Source organism: Clinocottus analis, unplaced genomic scaffold, assembly GCF_023055335.1.
Source record: "Clinocottus analis isolate CAN_PGR_092001 unplaced genomic scaffold, fCliAna1.0.p SCAF_7, whole genome shotgun sequence".
Taxonomy (NCBI): domain Eukaryota; kingdom Metazoa; phylum Chordata; class Actinopteri; order Perciformes; family Cottidae; genus Clinocottus; species Clinocottus analis.
Genome location: NW_027176229.1, coordinates 623,296 through 642,660, shown reverse-complemented (window position 1 = coordinate 642,660; position 19,365 = coordinate 623,296). Strand labels below are relative to the sequence as shown.

The 19,365-nt window shown below is 42.5% G+C and overlaps 1 protein-coding gene across 2 annotated transcripts in view; it reads left to right on the top strand.

The window, feature by feature from the left end:
• The window catches only part of slc4a4a (solute carrier family 4 member 4a), a 51,872-nt gene extending 33,796 nt beyond the window's left edge, over positions 1 to 18,076 (top strand). The window contains exons 9-27 of one of the 2 annotated variants that reach the window (XM_068566642.1): positions 385 to 542; positions 1,472 to 1,559; positions 1,935 to 2,089; positions 4,212 to 4,322; positions 5,258 to 5,432; positions 5,527 to 5,660; positions 5,940 to 6,214; positions 7,331 to 7,401; positions 9,081 to 9,266; positions 9,359 to 9,472; positions 9,690 to 9,851; positions 10,406 to 10,584; positions 12,706 to 12,778; positions 13,342 to 13,410; positions 13,506 to 13,679; positions 13,915 to 14,076; positions 15,849 to 15,942; positions 16,346 to 16,425; positions 17,640 to 17,721. In XM_068566642.1, the coding sequence (XP_068422743.1) occupies positions 385 to 542; positions 1,472 to 1,559; positions 1,935 to 2,089; positions 4,212 to 4,322; positions 5,258 to 5,432; positions 5,527 to 5,660; positions 5,940 to 6,214; positions 7,331 to 7,401; positions 9,081 to 9,266; positions 9,359 to 9,472; positions 9,690 to 9,851; positions 10,406 to 10,584; positions 12,706 to 12,778; positions 13,342 to 13,410; positions 13,506 to 13,679; positions 13,915 to 14,076; positions 15,849 to 15,942; positions 16,346 to 16,389 (2,424 nt within the window). In that variant the 3' untranslated portion in view covers positions 16,390 to 16,425; positions 17,640 to 17,721. Of the gene's footprint in view, positions 1 to 384; positions 543 to 1,471; positions 1,560 to 1,934; positions 2,090 to 4,211; positions 4,323 to 5,257; positions 5,433 to 5,526; positions 5,661 to 5,939; positions 6,215 to 7,330; positions 7,402 to 9,080; positions 9,267 to 9,358; positions 9,473 to 9,689; positions 9,852 to 10,405; positions 10,585 to 12,705; positions 12,779 to 13,341; positions 13,411 to 13,505; positions 13,680 to 13,914; positions 14,077 to 15,848; positions 15,943 to 16,345; positions 16,426 to 17,639 lie in introns of both variants that reach the window. The other variant, XM_068566643.1, reaches the window with a different exon arrangement.
• The last annotated feature ends 1,289 nt before the right edge of the window (positions 18,077 to 19,365 follow it).

Genomic DNA, 19,365 nt, shown 5'->3' with positions numbered 1-19,365 from the left:
CTCCATCAAAATGTGTTTTCACTCCAGAAACAGAAACACTGCCTACCTCACCTCCATCGTTCATCAGCAGATCAGAATCGCGTCCGGGCGTCGCTGTGATGCTTTTGTTGCACAGTTGCAGGACTTTAATGTCCTCTTAAAGGTAAACCTGCGGCGCTCACTCAGCAGGTGTCTGACCTCCATCTTTAAACACCTCGCCGTCGCCATGACGGAGAGAAATGCGAAACCTCATTTTACCACCAGTTCCTCATTTTGATCCCATGGGAGCCTCCCCGGCTTGGTATTTAGGCTGAATGGGATTGTCCGGGTTGATATAGGTTTGTTTAATTGTGTTGGGTAGCTTGCTGGTGTGAACATAACATTTGGCTCCTTTTGTGCTTTCAGCTGAGGAACAAGTTCATGAAGAAGTTGCCGAGAGACGCCGAGGCCTCCAACGTGCTGGTGGGGGAGGTGGACTTCCTGGACGCGCCGTTCGTGGCGTTTGTTCGTCTGCAGCAAGCCGTGATGCTGGGAGCGCTGACGGAGGTCCCTGTGCCCACGAGGTAGCCCAGAGCCGCTGGGCTCCAGGAACCCTTCAGTGGTTTGAATAGATGAGTAGTTTAATGTGGAGGGGTGCGGCGGCCCCCAGTTTCCAATGAGACGGTTAATAGTAGTCGTAGTCATCAAGGTGCATCTCGTGAGGTGCTTTACGCACCTTTTGCAAGGTTTCAGAACATTGAGAGAAATCTGTGAAAAACACAAAAATAAAAAATACAATGAAATCATTATAAACAAGAGTGAATTGCATGATATTGTAAGGCATACGTCATATTTAGTTGTCCCTGTATTTCACTTAAATCATTAATAAATCCCAAAGCGACTTTGTTATTTAAAGACCTGACCATTCCAAAAACTTAAATCAATTTCTAACTTAAAAAAAACAAAATATTTGGAATTCCACAAATGTAACATTCGTTGTAGAGCGATTATGAAAAAAGTGTTTATGTAGTTGTGTGCTACTGTTTGTTCTCTGGCTGCCATAGTGTGTGTGTGTGTGTGTGTGGTGTGTGTCCGTCTGTCTGTGTGTGCACTTAAGGAATTTCTCTGCTCTGATTGCGTATGTGTTATGTCACTTTTATGGCTATACACTCGTAGTAAACACACACATGTTGAATGGATGGTATTCAGTCTGCAACAGCTTCACTGTACACACAACACAATAACAATATCTCTTTGTGTTTGGAGTGAATGTGTCCACGCTGTGAATAACACATGCACACAGTTTGCAGTCTGGTGAAGAGAAAGTACATACACTATTCATTTTCACATTGCACATTAACCTGAAGAGTAAATATGAAAAGGATGCTACTACTACAAAAAATAAAGCCTGATTATTTGACATTATCTGGTTGTAACGTAGATTTCTTGTTTATTTTAAAGTCTATCCGTTGCAGATGATGCACTAATGCAAACGACGTTGTTCCCTTTGCAGATTCCTGTTCATCCTGCTCGGACCCAAAGGCAAAGCCAAGTCGTACCATGAGATCGGCAGAGCGATCGCCACGCTGATGTCGGATGAGGTTCGACTGCCAACGACACACATCTTCTCTGATGAATTTTAATGTTTACAGACAGCAGAACATTTAACAGGAATGGTGAATCATTGTTAGATGTTTTTGCTGCTCTGCAGTTCAACTCTAAGGTCCTTATTGAAGACATGCTTTGTTCATATATAAATATCTCTGATAATGCCTGAACAAGATGCTAAAGCGGCATTGCATTCACGTTTTATTGATCTCTGTCCCGATCAGATATTAATTGTGTAATTGTTGCGTTTATAAGAAAGTGTAAGAAACTCTCCAACCACAAATCCTCAAATCTGACAAAGTGGGTCGCTGCATGCTTTGAGGTCTTTTCCACGGCTGAATGCCTCGTTCTTCTCTGTCTGTGCTCAGGTCTTTCACGACATCGCCTACAAAGCCAAGGACCGACAAGACCTGCTGGCCGGCATCGACGAGTTCCTGGACGAGGTGATCGTGCTTCCTCCTGGAGAATGGGACCCGGCCATCAGGATAGAGCCCCCGAAATCCCTCCCCTCCTCTGACAAAAGGTCCGTCACGATAATTCTAGTTTGTGCTGTGTCAAATGTCCTTGTTAGTTTTTTTTTAATTATATTAAATAGTGATCATAAGGTTTCATTCGTGTACATTGACATAAGGTCAAGCTCGCTGTCACAGTAGAGCAGAAATAGAGCCAGTATCAAGAAAATATAAGAATTATCATGTAACAACACTGCTGCTATTTTTTACGGGGATCCTGGTATTTAATTTGGAAATCCCAATTCTGAGATTTTGGCCAGAATAATCGTGATGTATGTTGTGTGTTCATATTGTCCCAGCGATGCACATGGAATTAAACTTCTGCATTAAGTGTATAATCAGTTGTTAAAGTTTTTGTTTTGATAAACTATAATTCAGTTTTTTCTTTTTTGAAATCGTCACCGTTACTGTTCAGACGAGATGATCTCTGCCTGAGAAGAGTTTTTTTCTCCTCTTTCTGGTCCTCTTGTAATTGGAGGATTATCAAAAGTAACCTCTTGAGAAGGTTTTTGTGTTCTCTTATCTGAAATCATAAATGTCCTACAAGGTCCTCAGGCTGTGTATTAGTCTGCTGGTCATTTATTAATCAATTTACGGCACCTCATAATATGTATAACAAAAGTTATTTTATTAGCAGTGCGGCGTTAAGCCTTAGAAGCAGCTCAAATTAAATAGTAAAAAAATACGTCTGCCTTTTATACCAGACAGATATGATCAACACAGCAGCACATTTAAAAACAACATGGTGGTAGAAAAAGAATGTCAGCAGGTGCCAGGTCTTGCATTAAACATGTGAGATCTGTGCTGAATGCTGTGTGTGCAGTAACTACATCATGTTACAGGAGAGCAATCATTGCAAAACCACCCGAGTGCATCCACATGTACAGCACAGTGTTCAATTATGAAGGAGCAGCTGTGGACTTGAGTTAAAGCTGCAGTCTTACTCGGTAAAGCCGGAACGTTTCAGCTACTGGTGTGTGTGTGTGTGCATGTGTGTGAGCGAACGCTGATCAATCAGGCTAAAGATCAACAACTCAAGCGAAGAGGCCTCAACAACACGCTGCCACTCAAGGTGTAAGGTATTTGGCGACATCTAGCGGTGGGTTTGTAGACTGCAACAGACTGAAACTTCTCCAGTGTGCGCAAACACACGAATGGCCCCGTTGTCTCGAGCCCGAGTTTGGTTTGTCCATTCCGGGCTACTGTAGAAAGAGGACCCGCTCCGTTTTGAATCAAGGTTTCTTACTCCACTTCAACTTTATTCGTAACAAATAAACTTAGGTCGCTCCCGGTCTATGAGACAACGAGCATCTCCTCTCATCTGTCTAAAACCAACTGCATAGTAATCCCCAAAACTTCTGGTACTTAACATGATTTCAGTAAGCAAAGGCCCCAGCTCTCCTCCTCAGTACATTTTCCTAATGTTCCTCTGTGCACAGTACATATTTTTGGCAGAAGCCAGGCCTATCTAAAGCTTCCTGCAGCACACGAACTTTCAGAACATCACATAAGGAACAGCTTGTCCGAAGAACAGGATGTAGCCGTATCAGAGACTGTGTTGTTCCTCGGGTGAAGAGTTCAGGCGTTGTGAAACTGGTGTTACTGCCCCAAAGCGCGGCTTCGAGCGGGAAACCAGAGTATGGGCCACGGGCCAGCATAACATCATACACACACACTATTATCTGGGAACTGATTGGTGGACTGGCTCAATAACAAATGACTAGAACTATGTAATATGAGAAGTAAGGTGGGGCATTTGCTCATGAAATCATGTTTATCACCATATGTTTTGGGGTTTAGGAGGCAGTTGGTTTTAGACAGACGAGAGGAAATGCTCGTTGTCTGAGACACCAGGACCAACACAAGTTTACCGACGTTTACATAGTGTAAGAAACCTTCATTCAGTCTCTGCCGTGGTCTGTGCGTTGTGGAGTTACAAGGTGCCATCTGAAGCAGAGTTTTTGTGGCATCAAGTCAGATACAAACCACAGGATTTCTTGCTGTTTGAGCATTGGGACATTTTTATCTGCAAGAAACACTATTTTTAACCACAGCACGACTCGAATGATCAATAAAGGTACGGTTCCTGCCAGACTGAACAAAACTGTGTATTTTTTGTGTGTTTTTTTTTAGGAAAAACATGTATGCTGGAGGGGACTCTCACATGAACGGAGATATGCCTCATGATGGAGGTCACGGAGGAGGGGGACATGCTGCTGGAGACGAGCTGCAGAAGACTGGAAGGTATGCAATTCTGAAGAATTAAAATAAAAGTTAAGTGAATATCTATAAAAATGTGCATACCAGGCTTAACACTGGACACCGGGCATTTCATGGCCTTTCACACACTATTCATCTAATAGTTAAATGGCCACTGGAGAGTGTTAAACACATGCAACCTGTAGTGCACATATTTAGTTAGTTTAAATTGCACAACACACAGGAGCTAAAACAGTTTGAAAGCATTGGACAAGTGCAACTTGACGGATGTAAAACATGCCGAAGGACCTTTTGTCTGATTACACAGAATATTATCTTGTTGGGACATTTGGCCCCACGGTGCTCATGAGTCAGTGTTGCATGGACCATGATTTGTAAAATGAAAGACGTCTCATAGTGTAGTTGTTTGAGTTTGCATACTAGTACTTTAAATACATATCCCAAATGTTGGGTTTGTTGGGTTAATGGGACAATTGACTCCTGGGCTCTTTGTAGTAATTCAGTGTCCCTATGCGTTTTCTTTTTGAGTTTCCGTTTTCTTTTTGTCTCTATATAGTTTTTTTGTGTCTTTTTGTTGTCAGTTTGTGTCTCTTTGTAGTCAATTTACATCTGTTTGTAGTTGTTTTGTGGCTTTTTGTTGTCATTTTGTGTCTCTTTGTAGTTGTTTTGTGTATTTTTGTTGCCATTTTGTGTCTCTCTGTAGACATTTTACATCTCTTTGTAGTCGGTCGTCTTTGTAGTTGCTGTTTTGAGTCTCTTTGCAGCTGTTTTACATCCTTTCATAGTCCTCTGTGTCTCCTTGTAGTCATTTTAAGTCTTTTCTTGGTTTGTACGTGCCTCTTTGAGAGACATATAGGTAAAGCCCACTTGGGGCGTGTCCCCGGTAGACCAGGAATCTATTCGTGGTGCGTCGTGTTCCATATTATGGAAAACAACCCGTGTGGCTTCTCTGTTTTCAGGTTTTGTGGGGGTCTCCTACGTGACATCAAGAGAAAAGCGCCTTTCTTTGTCAGTGACTTCACCGATGTATTTCACATTCAGGCCTTGTCCGCCATTTTGTTTATTTACCTGGGAACCGTGACAAACGCCATCACCTTCGGCGGTCTGCTGGGGGATGCCACAGAAAACATGCAGGTCGGACTGAGATTTGAACCTTTTCAGCAGTTTGTGAAGCATCGACCACGGCGCTCTGACTCATCCCCTGAATTGTTCCCCTCCGCATGTGCAGGGGGTGTTGGAGAGTTTTCTGGGCACAGCGATCACAGGCGGCGTTTTCTGTCTGCTTGGCGGCCAGCCGCTCATCATCCTCAGCAGCACCGGTCCTGTTCTGGTGTTTGAACGGCTGCTCTTCAACTTCAGCAGGTCCCTACCCCAATTTCTTACGTCATTTTAAAGTATCAGGGCCGCTGTTAAGGAAAAAATACAGTTGAGAATAAAGTCAACACGTGTCTTCAAGTTCAAATCAAGTTGTATGGTTCATGATTTCAATCCTCCGGCTCAGAGGGAGAACCTGTTTGTCAGATATTCTTGAAATATTGTCCTTTTTATTTAAAAAAACAAACATTTTCTTGAGTTTTCTTTCATTCTCTACTATTCTTTTCTGGCGATCTTTCAATGCACGCTTTGTTTCTCTCCTCGCAGGGACAACGAGTTCGACTACCTGGAGTTCCGCCTGTGGATTGGCTTGTGGTCGGCGTTTTTCTGCCTGGTGCTCGTGGCCACTGACGCCAGCTACTTGGTCCAGTACTTCACCCGGTTCACCGAGGAGGGCTTCTCCTGTCTCATCAGCTTCATCTTCATCTACGATGCCTTCAAGAAGATGCTCAAATTAGCTCACCACTATCCCATCAACGCTGATTTTGCGATGGAATATGTCACGCAGTACGACTGCCTCTGTATGGCGCCCGCTGTGCTCGGTGAGATGATGTTTTACCTTTGAGGCGTCGGGCTGACAGTTGGTATCCAGACATTGAATGAGCAGAGTGTGTTTTTTAATAACACATTTTTTAGGAACACAAGGGTTAAAGGGATTGTTAAGTTTTGCAGTGGTGTCATTGTCAAAATGTGCCATTTCCCATGAAACATTCGGTTGTGGGGAGGAGCTACAGCTTGAGTTTGAGTCTTTGTTTTGGCAGGAAACCACAGATATGTCTATGGTGTGATAGTTACAGAGAATGCAAAACATGCTCGCTCTTGTGACCATTAAAAAAAGTGAACAAGTGCTGTTGATGAGACTTTAATTCAATACATCTTATGTGGTGGGTGGGGGACAGCAAGGAATTACTGGTAATCCCCTTTGGCTTTCAAACATATGTTACTCTGGACGAGTGAGCAGCCGACACATCTCAGTGAAACTGGAAGGGTCTCCGTCTGTCCTATAGATTTTCTTGACAACAGATAATCCGATTGACTTCTCATTTCGCGTGTGTATTGCTGACAGGTTATGGAAGTGCAGCGTTTAGTGCGAGCTCCAGAAATACACAGCGCCCTCGTCATGAGTAGTGCCTTATACGTAGTGCACATGCTCACTCTCCGTCGAAGGTCCGTCCGAATTCATACACTCTAGCGTTGCTGAAGGGATGTAACTATGTCAGGGCGGTTGGTCATTTGGCTCAAGATGTAAATATCTTCTTACTGTAAATTATCCTTGGAGGCATTTAATGCAGAAATGTCGGGACTTAGGGGTGATATGCCGTGACATTTTCCACATGCATTGACGGCACTGAGATGGGCTAACGTGTGAGTGTGAGCGTGGCACCGCGATGACGACACGTACGTTGGGATAGAAACACGCATGCTACATTTACCACATCATCATTCCACTCAATGCAGCCGAGCTTAACAGCAAGTAGAGTTCAGCCAAGTGTGTCGACAGAGCAGAGTTTCAGACGTCGGGATTCATTTGCCACAATGGATGGCAATAGTTTTTCATGTGTGTGCAGAGCAATTTAAAGTATAACACTGTTATTGCATGGGTTTAATCTTATTGAGGATAAAAATTGCAATGTTAAAAATAAGTTTTCTTGTTGCAGAGAACAGTTCAGACGTCATTGACGATCCTTTAGAAGGTACTTCGGTCTGGATCTGGAACAGCACTGATCTGGTAAGTCTTTCATGTTTTTATTAGGGCAAAGTTTAAATGATTGAACTGATTAATCGCATGATTTTACTGCCATTGAATCAAGTAATGCGCCAAATTCAATAATGAAGTAAAAACTAGTGTATTTCAAGCTTTTATTTTAAAAATAATGTTATCAGAACAATATAACAGACACTCTCAGAGCAACAGAAAAGTTAACAACAACATATGAATCGATTTTCTTTTTTTCAATGAGAAGCAGTCTTTTATCAGGGGACAACATAAACAGTGTGTTCAGTAGTAAGGGTCCCTGTGAGGGACAAACCACTCCTTTGGTCCATGTTCAGTAGTAAGGGTCCCTGTGAGGGACAAGCCACTCCTTCTTTGGTCCATGTTCAGTAGTAAGGGTCCCTGTGAGGGACAAACCACTCCTTTGGTCCATGTTCAGTAGTAAGGGTCCCTGTGAGGGACAAACCACTCCTTCTTTGGTCTATGTTCAGTAGTAAGGGTCCCTATGAGGGACAAACCACTCCTTCTTTGGTCCATGTTCAGTCTGTTTCTTACCTTAAAGATGTTAAAGACCAGCAATGATTCACTTTATACAAAAGCAATAAGTGCTTTTCATGTCTTCAGTTCAGTTCTTCCTCAGTGATAAAAGTCCAGTCTGTGTTGTCTTGAACAAGTGCACTGACGTCTGGTTGAATGAGGTGGAGATGTGAAGGACAGCTGACAGGTATCAGTGAGAGAGGATCTGAGCTGTAAAACTTCATCACTGAGAATGTTTGTTCTCATGTGGAGGTAGATCCAAAGAGAACTAAGATCAGGATCAGCAGCAGCTTTGCACATACGATTAATGTCCAGTCTGGACTTGGAGCCTGCGGCGTAAGAAACTACAGAACAGTGCAGCACCTCTGTGCTGCAGTGACAATGCAAAAAAACACATGATTAAAGGGTTGCTGCGTTAACGCATTTTTAACGTGTTAACGTGCACAGCCCTCATTTTTGTCTCTTTCGAGGCGAAAAAAGAAGATTTACATTATTTCCATAATCTTTGACACTTTTCTATTGGTATTTATCCTGGATGCATAAATATTCGTATTGATAGCTTTTGTGATATGTCATCAGTGGTGAAAGAAACACAACAATCTTTTCCTTATGTAGCATCCTAACATTGTAAGAATACTCTGTTTCAATAAAAGTACTCATCATCCGCAGAATGGCCCATTTTAAAATCAAATACATGGTTTTACTGGATTATAATGACACAGAACTATGTTGATCACTTAAATGTTGCTTCCTAAAGATGGAGCTCATTTCAACTATTTGACATACGTCTGGGAAGCTATATCCATAAAGATTCATCAGAATTTATGAGTTGAGTTATAGATACTTCTAACAACAACAAAAAATAGCTTTGTGGTACTTGTACTTAAGTACAGTACTTGAACTATAGAGCTTATACACTGAAGTGTACTGTTTGTTTCAAACTGAAGAACAGTGTTTTTGTTGAATGATGTTGGAAGGAAAATAAATGTCTGATAAGTTATTGTGACACTTAGCCAGCTCAGTATTATCATTTTTTATATCTGTTTCCATTAAAAGTTATCCGTCTGATCTTCTCAGCCTCACTGAAATGCAACAGTCTCTCCTTTTGCATTTCTTTCTACTTTCTAACCCCGATGCCCTTCGCTCCCTCCGTGCAGCCGATGAACGCCACGTGGTCGTCGCTGTCCAAGACGGAGTGCTTAAAGTACAACGGCGAGCTGGTGGGGAAGGCCTGCGAGTTTGTCCCGGACATCGCCCTCATGTCCTTCATCCTGTTCTTCGGCACGTACACCTGCTCCATGTGTCTGAAGAAGTTCAAGACCAGCCCCTTTTTCCCCACCACTGTGAGTCGGCCACGCCGAGCTAATTCACATCCAACGGGTCATCCGTCCGGGGGGAGCAATTTTGTCAAGTGTCTGTGTTAACTTCCACCCAGGTGAGGAAACTCGTCAGTGACTTCGCCATCATCCTGGCGATCCTCATCTTCGTTGGAGTCGACATACTTGTCGGAGTCGACACTCCCAAACTCATCGTGCCAACTGAATTCAAGGTGAGCCCCCCTCAACGCTCATGCCGATGCACCATTCAAGCGCACCTTGTTTTGGTGCGTCGCTTCATAAAACCCAACCGGATTCCAGTCGACGCTCGTCCTCCCGTCTGCATGTCGGAAATATATTCTGACATATTAATCGAATGGACGCCAGTATAATGCGTTTGGGTCTGCTTGTTGAGCACAAATGTCCCTTTATCTTCCTCCTGCTCCACAGCCAACGAGTCCCAAACGGGGCTGGTTCGTGCCCCCGTTCGGAGGAAACCCCTGGTGGGTTTACCTGGCGTCGGCCCTCCCCGCCCTGCTGGTCACCATCCTGGTCTTCATGGACCAACAGATTACTGCTGTGATCGTCAACAGGAAGGAGCACATGCTGAAGGTAGAGATGAAACCTGACACAACGTTTGGAAAGCTTTATACTGTACGGGAGTGAGGCAGCGGAGGGTCGGGACTCATTTCTGTTATATCTGAGACTTCATGGAAGGATTTTGGTTGCAGCATATGTGTGTAAATTAAAAAATGTAATAACGGCAACGAAAAACAAGCTAATTTGCCGCAAAAGAGTCTTTTTCTTTCTGTTTGTCTGACTTGATTCATGTGAAGTAGGGATTTTCATGAATTTCCCACAACACACCGAGTGTGTACAGGACACCTTCACACTGCCGTTAAATATCGTTGTCATTCTTCTCGTGGGAGTGAGAGATGTTTCACGGCAGTGACTGAACATCAGCTCAAAAAAAAAAGCGACCGCTTGAAGTTTTTTTCCGCTGAAGCTGAGCAATGATTTCTTTGATTTCAGTCTCTTCAAAGTGAACGGCGTCTTAAACGGCGTACAGTATGATCTCACCATGAAAGAGCTGTTTTAGTTTCCCGTGCTCTAACGTCTGAGCACACGCGTGACCTTTTGACCTTGTGTTTGTTGTCTTGTACCAGAAAGGGGCCGGTTACCATCTGGATCTCTTCTGGGTGGCCATTCTGCTCATCGTGTGCTCCTTCATGGGTCTGCCGTGGTACGTCGCCGCCACCGTCATCTCCATCGCGCACATCGACAGTCTGAAGATGGAAACCGAAACGTCGGCCCCCGGAGAGCAGCCCAAGTTCCTGGGTGTGAGGTGGGACCTGTTTCATGTGCTGCAGAGGGCACACTTTGAATATTCGTTTTCATTTGATTGTGAAGTGCAGAAGGAAAAACAATCTGAACAAAAGCCCAAAAGGCTCGTCACTGGTCTCCCCCAGTTTGAAATAAAACAACCAACAACATCACTTCAACTCAACAATGTTCTTATAGGTAAATGGACTCTTCTTTAAACTAATCGTAGCGTTTTTTCCGCCCTTTCATACACTGATCCTGTTAGTGAAAAAAAGGCTCACACAGATATAAAGTCATAAAAAACCTTCATAAAGTTTTTAAACACAGAGTGCTGCAGGATGATATATTTCTGGAGAACCGCCTCTTTTGAGACAAATAAAAGCTTCAACATTCATGTCAGATACGTGTGTGTGTGTGTGTGTGTGTGTGTGTGTCTGTGTATATAGATAGATAGATAGATAGATATGTGTGCAAAATTAAATGTGCAATTAAAATGTGCATTATTTATATATATATATATATATACACACACACACACACACACTAGAATATAATATAGTATTTACTGATTTTTTTAATATTGTACAACAACACTTTAAAATCTCTTGAGCTTGTGTTCAGCACCGAGCATATTTCAAAGCATAAGGACGTGCAACACATTCCTGCAGCATTCTTTGTGTGCATGACACATTGTACTGAGGCCAGTTGTAACCGGGGAGTCTGAAGCTGAGCAGATTCACTGATCTCTGATCTCACATTTCCAGACATTTAGGCCAAAATTAGCATCCTATTGACATCAAACACAGATACAATGTGTAGTTTACAAAAGCCTGGATGGATATTAAAAGACAAGGTTTACATGTTAATAATCCTGCACGAGACAAAGCAGTCAAATTCGTAGTCATTTAAATCCTGTCACTGTAGCGCCACCTGTAGGTCACACTTTACAGAAGCGCTTGGAGGAGCTGTGAGGACAGAGAGTACCTTTCTTAACACGAATGATAAACCTCGGTGACTCGTCCCAAGACTGAGAGTCAAGTGTTGAACATGGAACATACAACCAAGCAAAAGTACATATTTCACAAAAACACAATTCAGAAGTCGTCTGCACCAAATTTCATCAAAAATGTAGTTTGAGACTTGAGAATAACTCTTGTTAGAGGTCAGGAACTGAACTGTAATCAGATGATAATGAGCTCTGAAATGATTTACACAGCAGGTCAGTGTCAGATTGTTAGTCCTGAACGATCCTGTTACTCACAGCCTCTCGTGTTTAAACGCTCCACTCACATAAAGCTGTATATATTATATTATATTTTCACGGACCGGCCTTCAATGTGTGGGGGCATAAAGACAAATATAAAGTACATCAAAAATACATTTCACGATTACACTGAATTACCGCCATATTATGCAGAGCGGGCGCGTGAGAATCACCTGCAGCGATAAACTCAGATTTTTAGTCTTCTTCTTCTGCTTCTTCTTCTTCTTCTTCTCCTGCTCCTGCTGCTTCTTCTTCTTCTTCTTAACATATCACGTGACTGAGATGAGCGTCTTGACATATGTCAAGACGCTCAGACACACAGATGGATGTATCCGATCATTTTTCAAAATAAAACATCTTAATCGGTGCATAATAATACATTTAATTCATTCATTCTGTGCGTCCCGGCACCAAAGGACCCACAGGTCGCGGCCCGGTGGTTGGAGACCGCTGTTTAGAGGCTGTGTTGGGGGGGAAACATAATAATATCTTTGAGTTTGAGTGTTTAAAAGAGAGTTTGTGTCTCTGCTGCCCATCAGTGACTCTGTGTTGCAAACATCATGTTTTTGTTTTCATTAGTAGACGGTTCAGACACTTCCTGTCTCCAGAGTTTGTTTTTGTTTGTAGTATGTTCGGCGGCGTCCTCCAGAGCCTCCCGATGGGTCAGCTGTGAGCTGAACTAATAAACTCTCCAAACTTCTCCACACTTTGAACCCCTCACAAAAGTTGGGGGCGTCTTTGTGATTTGGGCTGAACTGAATGAGATTTCTGGAAATAAAGAAATCACCAACATTTTTTTCAGGCTAAAGGGAAAATTGAGTTGTGTTCTTGTGTTTAACTGTTTTTTTCTCTGGTCTGGGTTTGTTTCTGTTTTTGCAGAGAGCAGAGGGTCACCGGGGTCATCGTGTTCATCCTGACAGGCCTTTCTGTATTCATGTCTCCGATCCTGAAGGTAATGAAGCAGATGGCCTCGTGTTGTTCGTCACCGAGTGACTCAAGTTGAATCTTTTCCATCTTTTCAAAATGACTGAGGCGATTAAAGTCGCTTTTCTAACTGTCTGAGAAAAGAGAGATAAATAAACGTGTACTTCAGTATCAGTCCGTCAATACTAAACTCTTCAGTCCATGTGTGTTGAGGTCAGAGGTTACAAGATCCCAACGTAGATTAACGAGACTGTTTTTTTTAATTTCTTAATGTAAAAATGTTATTTGTAAAAGTCCTGAGTGGTTGTTTATCATTGAGGAGAAATTCAAAGTTTGTAAAACTGCAGAAATAAAAAAAACAGACCTTTTATAACAAGATGTTTGATGGACATTTTAACAGCATTCATGTTGCTATTACACCGAAGATTTTAGCTGATAAATAGTGACCTCATTAAGGTCATCCCACTTCATCTTACCGTTGTAGTCTAACTCCATCCAGTTTGGGTCATAAAGGTTCATTTTTGCTTTAAATGATTATAACCTGAAGCATCTTGAGCTAAAATAACCTCCTGTCCTCTCTGTTTGACCAAGTTCATCCCGATGCCTGTGCTGTACGGAGTCTTCCTCTACATGGGGGTCGCCTCTCTCAACGGAGTGCAGGTGAATTCTACATATTTTATGTCACGATGACGGCTGTCGCTCTGATGTATTCATGCATCCGCTCACGCGTACTCGCACCTCTCACCTGTCTGCAGTTCATGGATCGCCTCAAGCTGCTGCTGATGCCGGCGAAGCACCAGCCCGACTTGGTTTACCTGCGACACGTCCCCCTCAGGAAGGTCCACCTCTTCACCTTCATCCAGATCCTCTGCTTGGCCCTGCTCTGGATCCTCAAGTCCACCGTGGCCGCCATTGTGTTCCCCGTCATGGTGAGAGACATTTGTAGTACTATTCGGCCAATATTAGTATTTGAACGAGTGAAATAAATATTGAACACGTCACCGTTTTCTCAGTAGATCTATTTCTAAAGGTGCTATTGACATGAACTTAACTGGCAGTACCTTCTTGGCCCACTAGATGGCGGTCTGAAGTTCACTACAACAGCTGTCATGAAGCACACTGATTATTAATTTGAACATTAAAATGATCCTCCTCTGCCTGCAGATCCTGGCTCTGGTGGCCGTCAGGAAGGCGATGGACTACGTGTTCTCGCAGCACGAGCTCGGCTTCCTGGACGACGTCATCCCAGAGAAGGACAAGAAGAAGAAAGAGGACGACAAGAAGAAGAAGAAAAAGCGAGGCAGCATAGACAGCGACGCTGAAGACGTGAGAGTTTTAAGTTTTACGGCTTCAAAGCGTTGGACCCTGTTCTTCTCGTGTTTCACACGATGTCACCAGTGAGCTCCTGCCCGGCTCCCTGTTACCACCTCCTCCATGTCCCACCTGAGTGTTTCCCACTCTGGCTGATCAATATCCACATCTAGAGGAGGTCTTTCCTCACTTTCACTCCTTGTGAATTAGGGAAGATTCTCATAGCTTCTATAGCCTCGGGGGAAAGAAATCCAGCTTTCAGTGAGCGCCTCCTCGGTGTAAAAGATAAACATCCAGCAGATTTTGTTTTGTGTTTAATTTGAAGTTAAATTCCTTGTTTTTTAGGACTGACCGGTAGGGGCAAGACCGTTTTTGTACGAGTGTGTTTTATATCTTACGTATTATTCAGATGTCTTCACTGTGATTATGCACCAATTGGATGATCCGTGTATAAGTTCAGAAGATGGAGGTCTTCATGCGTCCACTTGGTTTTTTGTCGTAACACTCAACCACAGACCCATGTTGTGCCGGTAGGGCAATGGGTCTTCTGTTTACTGTTTGCTTCCCAGAATTTCTCAGATCAGTTGAAATCAGGTCCGTTTTGCTAATTCACTCATGGCTATGCACTCTAAAAAAAATAAAAAATTAAGTGATTAATTTGATATCTTCTCGCTGGAATCCATACGGATCAGTGAACAATCGGACGTTTTTAGACCCAGAGAGCGATGCATTGGTAAAAGGCCAGAGGCTACGGGCTTGATATCATCAGGGGGTTGGATTAGATTTAAGCTCTCGACCTTTTGATTCATACAGACGGGCCGAAAGGTTCATTGCATATCTGATGGTTAAACTGCGCCAGGAATCTCCCAGTGCCTCGTCGCTCTCCGTTTCCATGATTTGATTTGACTTCCGACTCTATTCCAACACTAATTCAGCACTGATGGCTTTGCCTTCGTTAGACGAGGAAGTCTGGAGTTTTCAAAGTCTTCTTTAAGATGAGACTAGATGGTGTAATGAGTGTGATCTAACCGGGAATGCAGTGGCCTCGGTGTTTCAGAGCCGTGTGTGAGCTCCACTGTTATGAAGGCAAACTAATGTCATAAATAGAGAGCGCAAATGTAAGCATGAAAATCAAACAGTTTTTTACTTAGACAAGTGCTTTTACATCACTCCACGAGCAAACCTCGCTCGCACGAGCAAAAGTTGCACTCGCACGAGCAAAAGTCCCTCTTGCAAATTTTAACCTGCTCGCTCTGGAAGCTTTAACCTGCTCACGTGTCTGTTGCCTCCCTCTCTCTTTTTGTCAGTAAGTGGGCGGACTCACCACAAGAGAGAGAGAAGGCAACAGACACACAAGCACAGTTTAAAGCTTTAAAAGTAAGCAGGTTAAAAAATTTGTGAGCGCAACATGTGCTCGCACAAGAGCAATTTTCGCTTGTGGAGTGATGAAAAGGCGCTTGTCGAAGTAAATTACGCTCATAACTTTGATTTGCGCTCGCATGGAGCTCATTTGCGCTCTACTTATGACATGAATTTGCCGTTATACACTGTGTCATCTTCAAAGTATTTATTTCTCCCACCTTTTATCTTTGCAAACTCGGAAAGTAAGAATCAAGTTGCGTTGCCGGTCGGCTGTTTTAGGAATCGCTCGTCTGTATTTTTCCTGAAGAAAATCAACAAATCAATAGGGAAAGTTATAAATGGCACGAATGTCTGTTGATGCAAACTCACCGACGCGCCCAGAGCTCCCGTCTCAGGATGTGTGTGTTTCCTCTCTCTCCCAACAGTCTGACTATCCTTACAATGAGAACGTCCCCAGCATTAAAATCCCCATGGACATGATGGAGCAGGAGCCTTTCTTAGGTGATAAGGCCTCCGACAGTGAGTAGACTCCACCCTCGCTGCAGCCACGGAGGAGAAAACACGCCCTCCTCTTCATCCTGACCTGCTCTGCTTCCTTATTCCTCGTCTCTGAAGTCGTCTCCTGTGACTGAGAGTCTGCGTTTCACTAACTGCATGATATTAACCTTCCATCTTGTCTTTCTCCTCCGCTCCAGCCCGTCTCTTTTATTCTTACCTTTTTCCTCTCCTTTTAAAACCTTTTTTTCTTCTTCTTGGGTTTGTGATGCTATGATTTTATTGGTCTTTTCCCCTTTTTTTAACTCCTCGCCTGCCGGACCGAAGCTGCTGTCATGTTTGATTGGTCCGGTACACGTAGCGCTTTGTTCCAGCTCGACCACACGAGCACGCTAACCAGCGCTTGTTTGTTTTTCCTCTTCCACAGGAGAGAAGTCCCCGTCATTCCTTGAACAACACACATCGTGCTGAGCAGCTTCGCTACTACCAAGACAACTGCTTGTCCAGGTGAGATGAGAGCGAAGTCCAGGTGAGATGAGGGGGAAGCCCAGGTGAGATGAGGGGGAAGTCCAGGTGAGATGAGGGCGAAGTCCAGGTGAGATGAGGGCGAAGTCCAGGTGAGATGAGGGCGAAGTCCAGGTGAGATGAGGGGGAAGTCCAGGTGAGATGAGGGGGAAGCCCAGGTGAGATGAGGGGGAAGCCCAGGTGAGATGAGGGGGAAGCCCACGTGACCGGCCGAATGAAATGGGACAGAAGGGGCTTCAAATAAAAAATGCCATTCTTTGATGTCTGTGACATCAAATTTATGTTTGTTTAGCTCTCAACAGTTTTTGTCATTGATTTTTTAATATATATTAATTAATTAATATATATTCATTCATATATATATATATATATATATATATATATATATATATATATATATATATATATTAATTAATATATATATATTAATTAATTAATTAGGGCTGGGCAAAGTTGAAAAAAAAAACTGATTAATCGCATGATTTTTCTGACATTAATCTCATTATGCGCTAAATTCAATAATGAAGTAAAAAGTAGTGTATTGCAGCTTTTATTTTAAAGTAATGTTATCAGGATAATATAACAGCACTCTGGAGCAACAAGTTAACATACATATATAGTTTATAAATCTGTTTTCTTTTGTTTCTGGACAGGTAGCAGAAGAAACTTTAGTGTTTCATCAGAAAAGAACATAAAACTCTTTCTCTTGTGAGAACAGAAGACTATTTAATCTCTTAATGTGTCTGAAGTTTAGTCTAATTAAGATTATTTTCCACATTTTCAGTTGAACACAGTCAGAAATGGTCAACAAGTTGGACAATTTCTTCTATTAATTATTTGGGAAAAGTAAGGAAGCTAAATAGTTCTCATGTTGAGCTCAGGAAGACAGAGGGGTATTTCTTCTAGTGAGAATGCTCCTTGAACACATTTTCCATCAGCAATAACGTTTACTTATTGAAATAATAATAATAATGAAAAAATACAAATAAAATTAATGCTGTATAAATGTTGCACATGTAACTATTTTTTTTTTGGTTTTGTTCACGTTGGAGCCTCTTAGTGTTTTAATCGTTCTTTAAAAATGATCCCGATGATGTCATTCGCCAGTGTTGTTGTTGTTGTTGTTGTGGCGTTTAAACCAGCAGATGTTGCTCCTCCCATTTGTGTCCTCACAACGAACCCGTCTTGTGTTCCAGCCCCGACATGAGTCCGCTGAAGTCTGTGCCTCAGATTAGAATAGACATGGACCCCGACGACGACGACGACGACGACGACGACGACAACTCATTCTACTGGAGGAGCCGAGGATCCGAAACGTCTCTGTAGAGCAACCAACCACCGCAACGCAACTTTCACTTTGCTTTTATTGAAAAAAGATTATTTTATTAACTCCCAAAAATCCCCCCAAGAAGACATTGTTCTGAATACTAAACGAAGAAAAGAAAGCTACGCTATAAATGGGTCCAACACAACTTTCTTTTTCTCTTAATGAAACATTTTGAAACCATTTCTTAGCTCACAGCTCGACAGTAAAGTGATAAATGTAACTCCTCCCACAAACGCTGCAGCTCTCTGACCTCGCATGAACACCTCCCTGCTCTTAAAAATACACTCACACACACACACACACACACACACATCTGTGGGGATTTTTTATATAAAGTGATTTACTCTAATAACATTTTCCTGTAGCAGGAAAATATTACTTTTTTTTAATAGCTCTACCTCTTGTTTTAGATAAAAAGCTTCTTATGAACAATATTTTCTCTCAGAATGTCAGAATGATTCACTGGTTCATAGCCAGTGAATAAAACGTGTGTGAATAGGTTATTTGAAGGGGATTAACGGTTAATTAACAGCATTTGTGTATGTGCAGATGAGGTAAATATTTTTATGATCTTTTTTTGATGAAGTTGTGTTTTTTTGATCGCTTCACTTTCTAATTTCCTGAATTCATTCTTTCACGCGTGTTCACTTCAAAAGCTTTTGTTACTCATTTAAATTAAATCATTTTATCTTTTCTTTTTTTATGATTATTTTGTGTTTCATGTTGGTAACTTTTTACGATGTCCTCTTTTGTTTCTTTTCTTCTCTTTGCTGGTAGAAAACAGTTGAGCGATACATAATCTCCAGGTTTTCCTCAGCCAAACGTAGCTCCAACTAGGAATGCAGATCATATAATCGCTTGTGCTGCACAAACTACTGAACCTAAGTGGCTTATAAAGAGATCCAGACGGAAATTATTACGGTAACGATGCGACGAGAGAATTACGAGAAGGGGAATCAAATCTGTGTGAACTCCACGCAGCAGGTTTTATCATTATTTTCAGCTTCTGTCAGGGTCAGGAGAGCCCATCAGTCAGTTCACATCAGATTCCTGGTACCCTTGTTTTCTCTCTCCTGACCACCAGGGGGCGACTCCTCTGGTTGTATAGAAGTCTATATAAGTGACTCTACTTCTCTCTTGATGTATCCCCTCAGTAAACATTGTAAACATGAGTTTAATCTCAGTCTCTAGTCTCAAGTCTTCTTCAATGCAGCGTGATGTTCATTTAGTACATTTAGAACGTCATTAAGAGTCAAACGCAGCATAAAGCTCATGATTTAAAACTACGCGTTAAAAGAGGCCTTTGTCAAAACCAGCGCGTCTGCAGCCTGGTACTCGGGTTTTGTCTCGCTTTTAAAAAATACCCACTGGATTCAGACTTTGGACTTTTTTTGCATGTGATTGTAAATCTTCCTTCAGGGTGAGGAAGATCTCGTTTCACAGCCGGTACAGAAGACGAGGAAATGGCGAGCAGGTAATTTATCTTAACGGACTTTTGAAAATATGAAGACTCATCCTTTAAAAAACGACATCCACGGCTGTTTTGGGGTCTGGACTTGCTGCTGCAATGGAGTGAATTAGTGTCCAAACAGTTC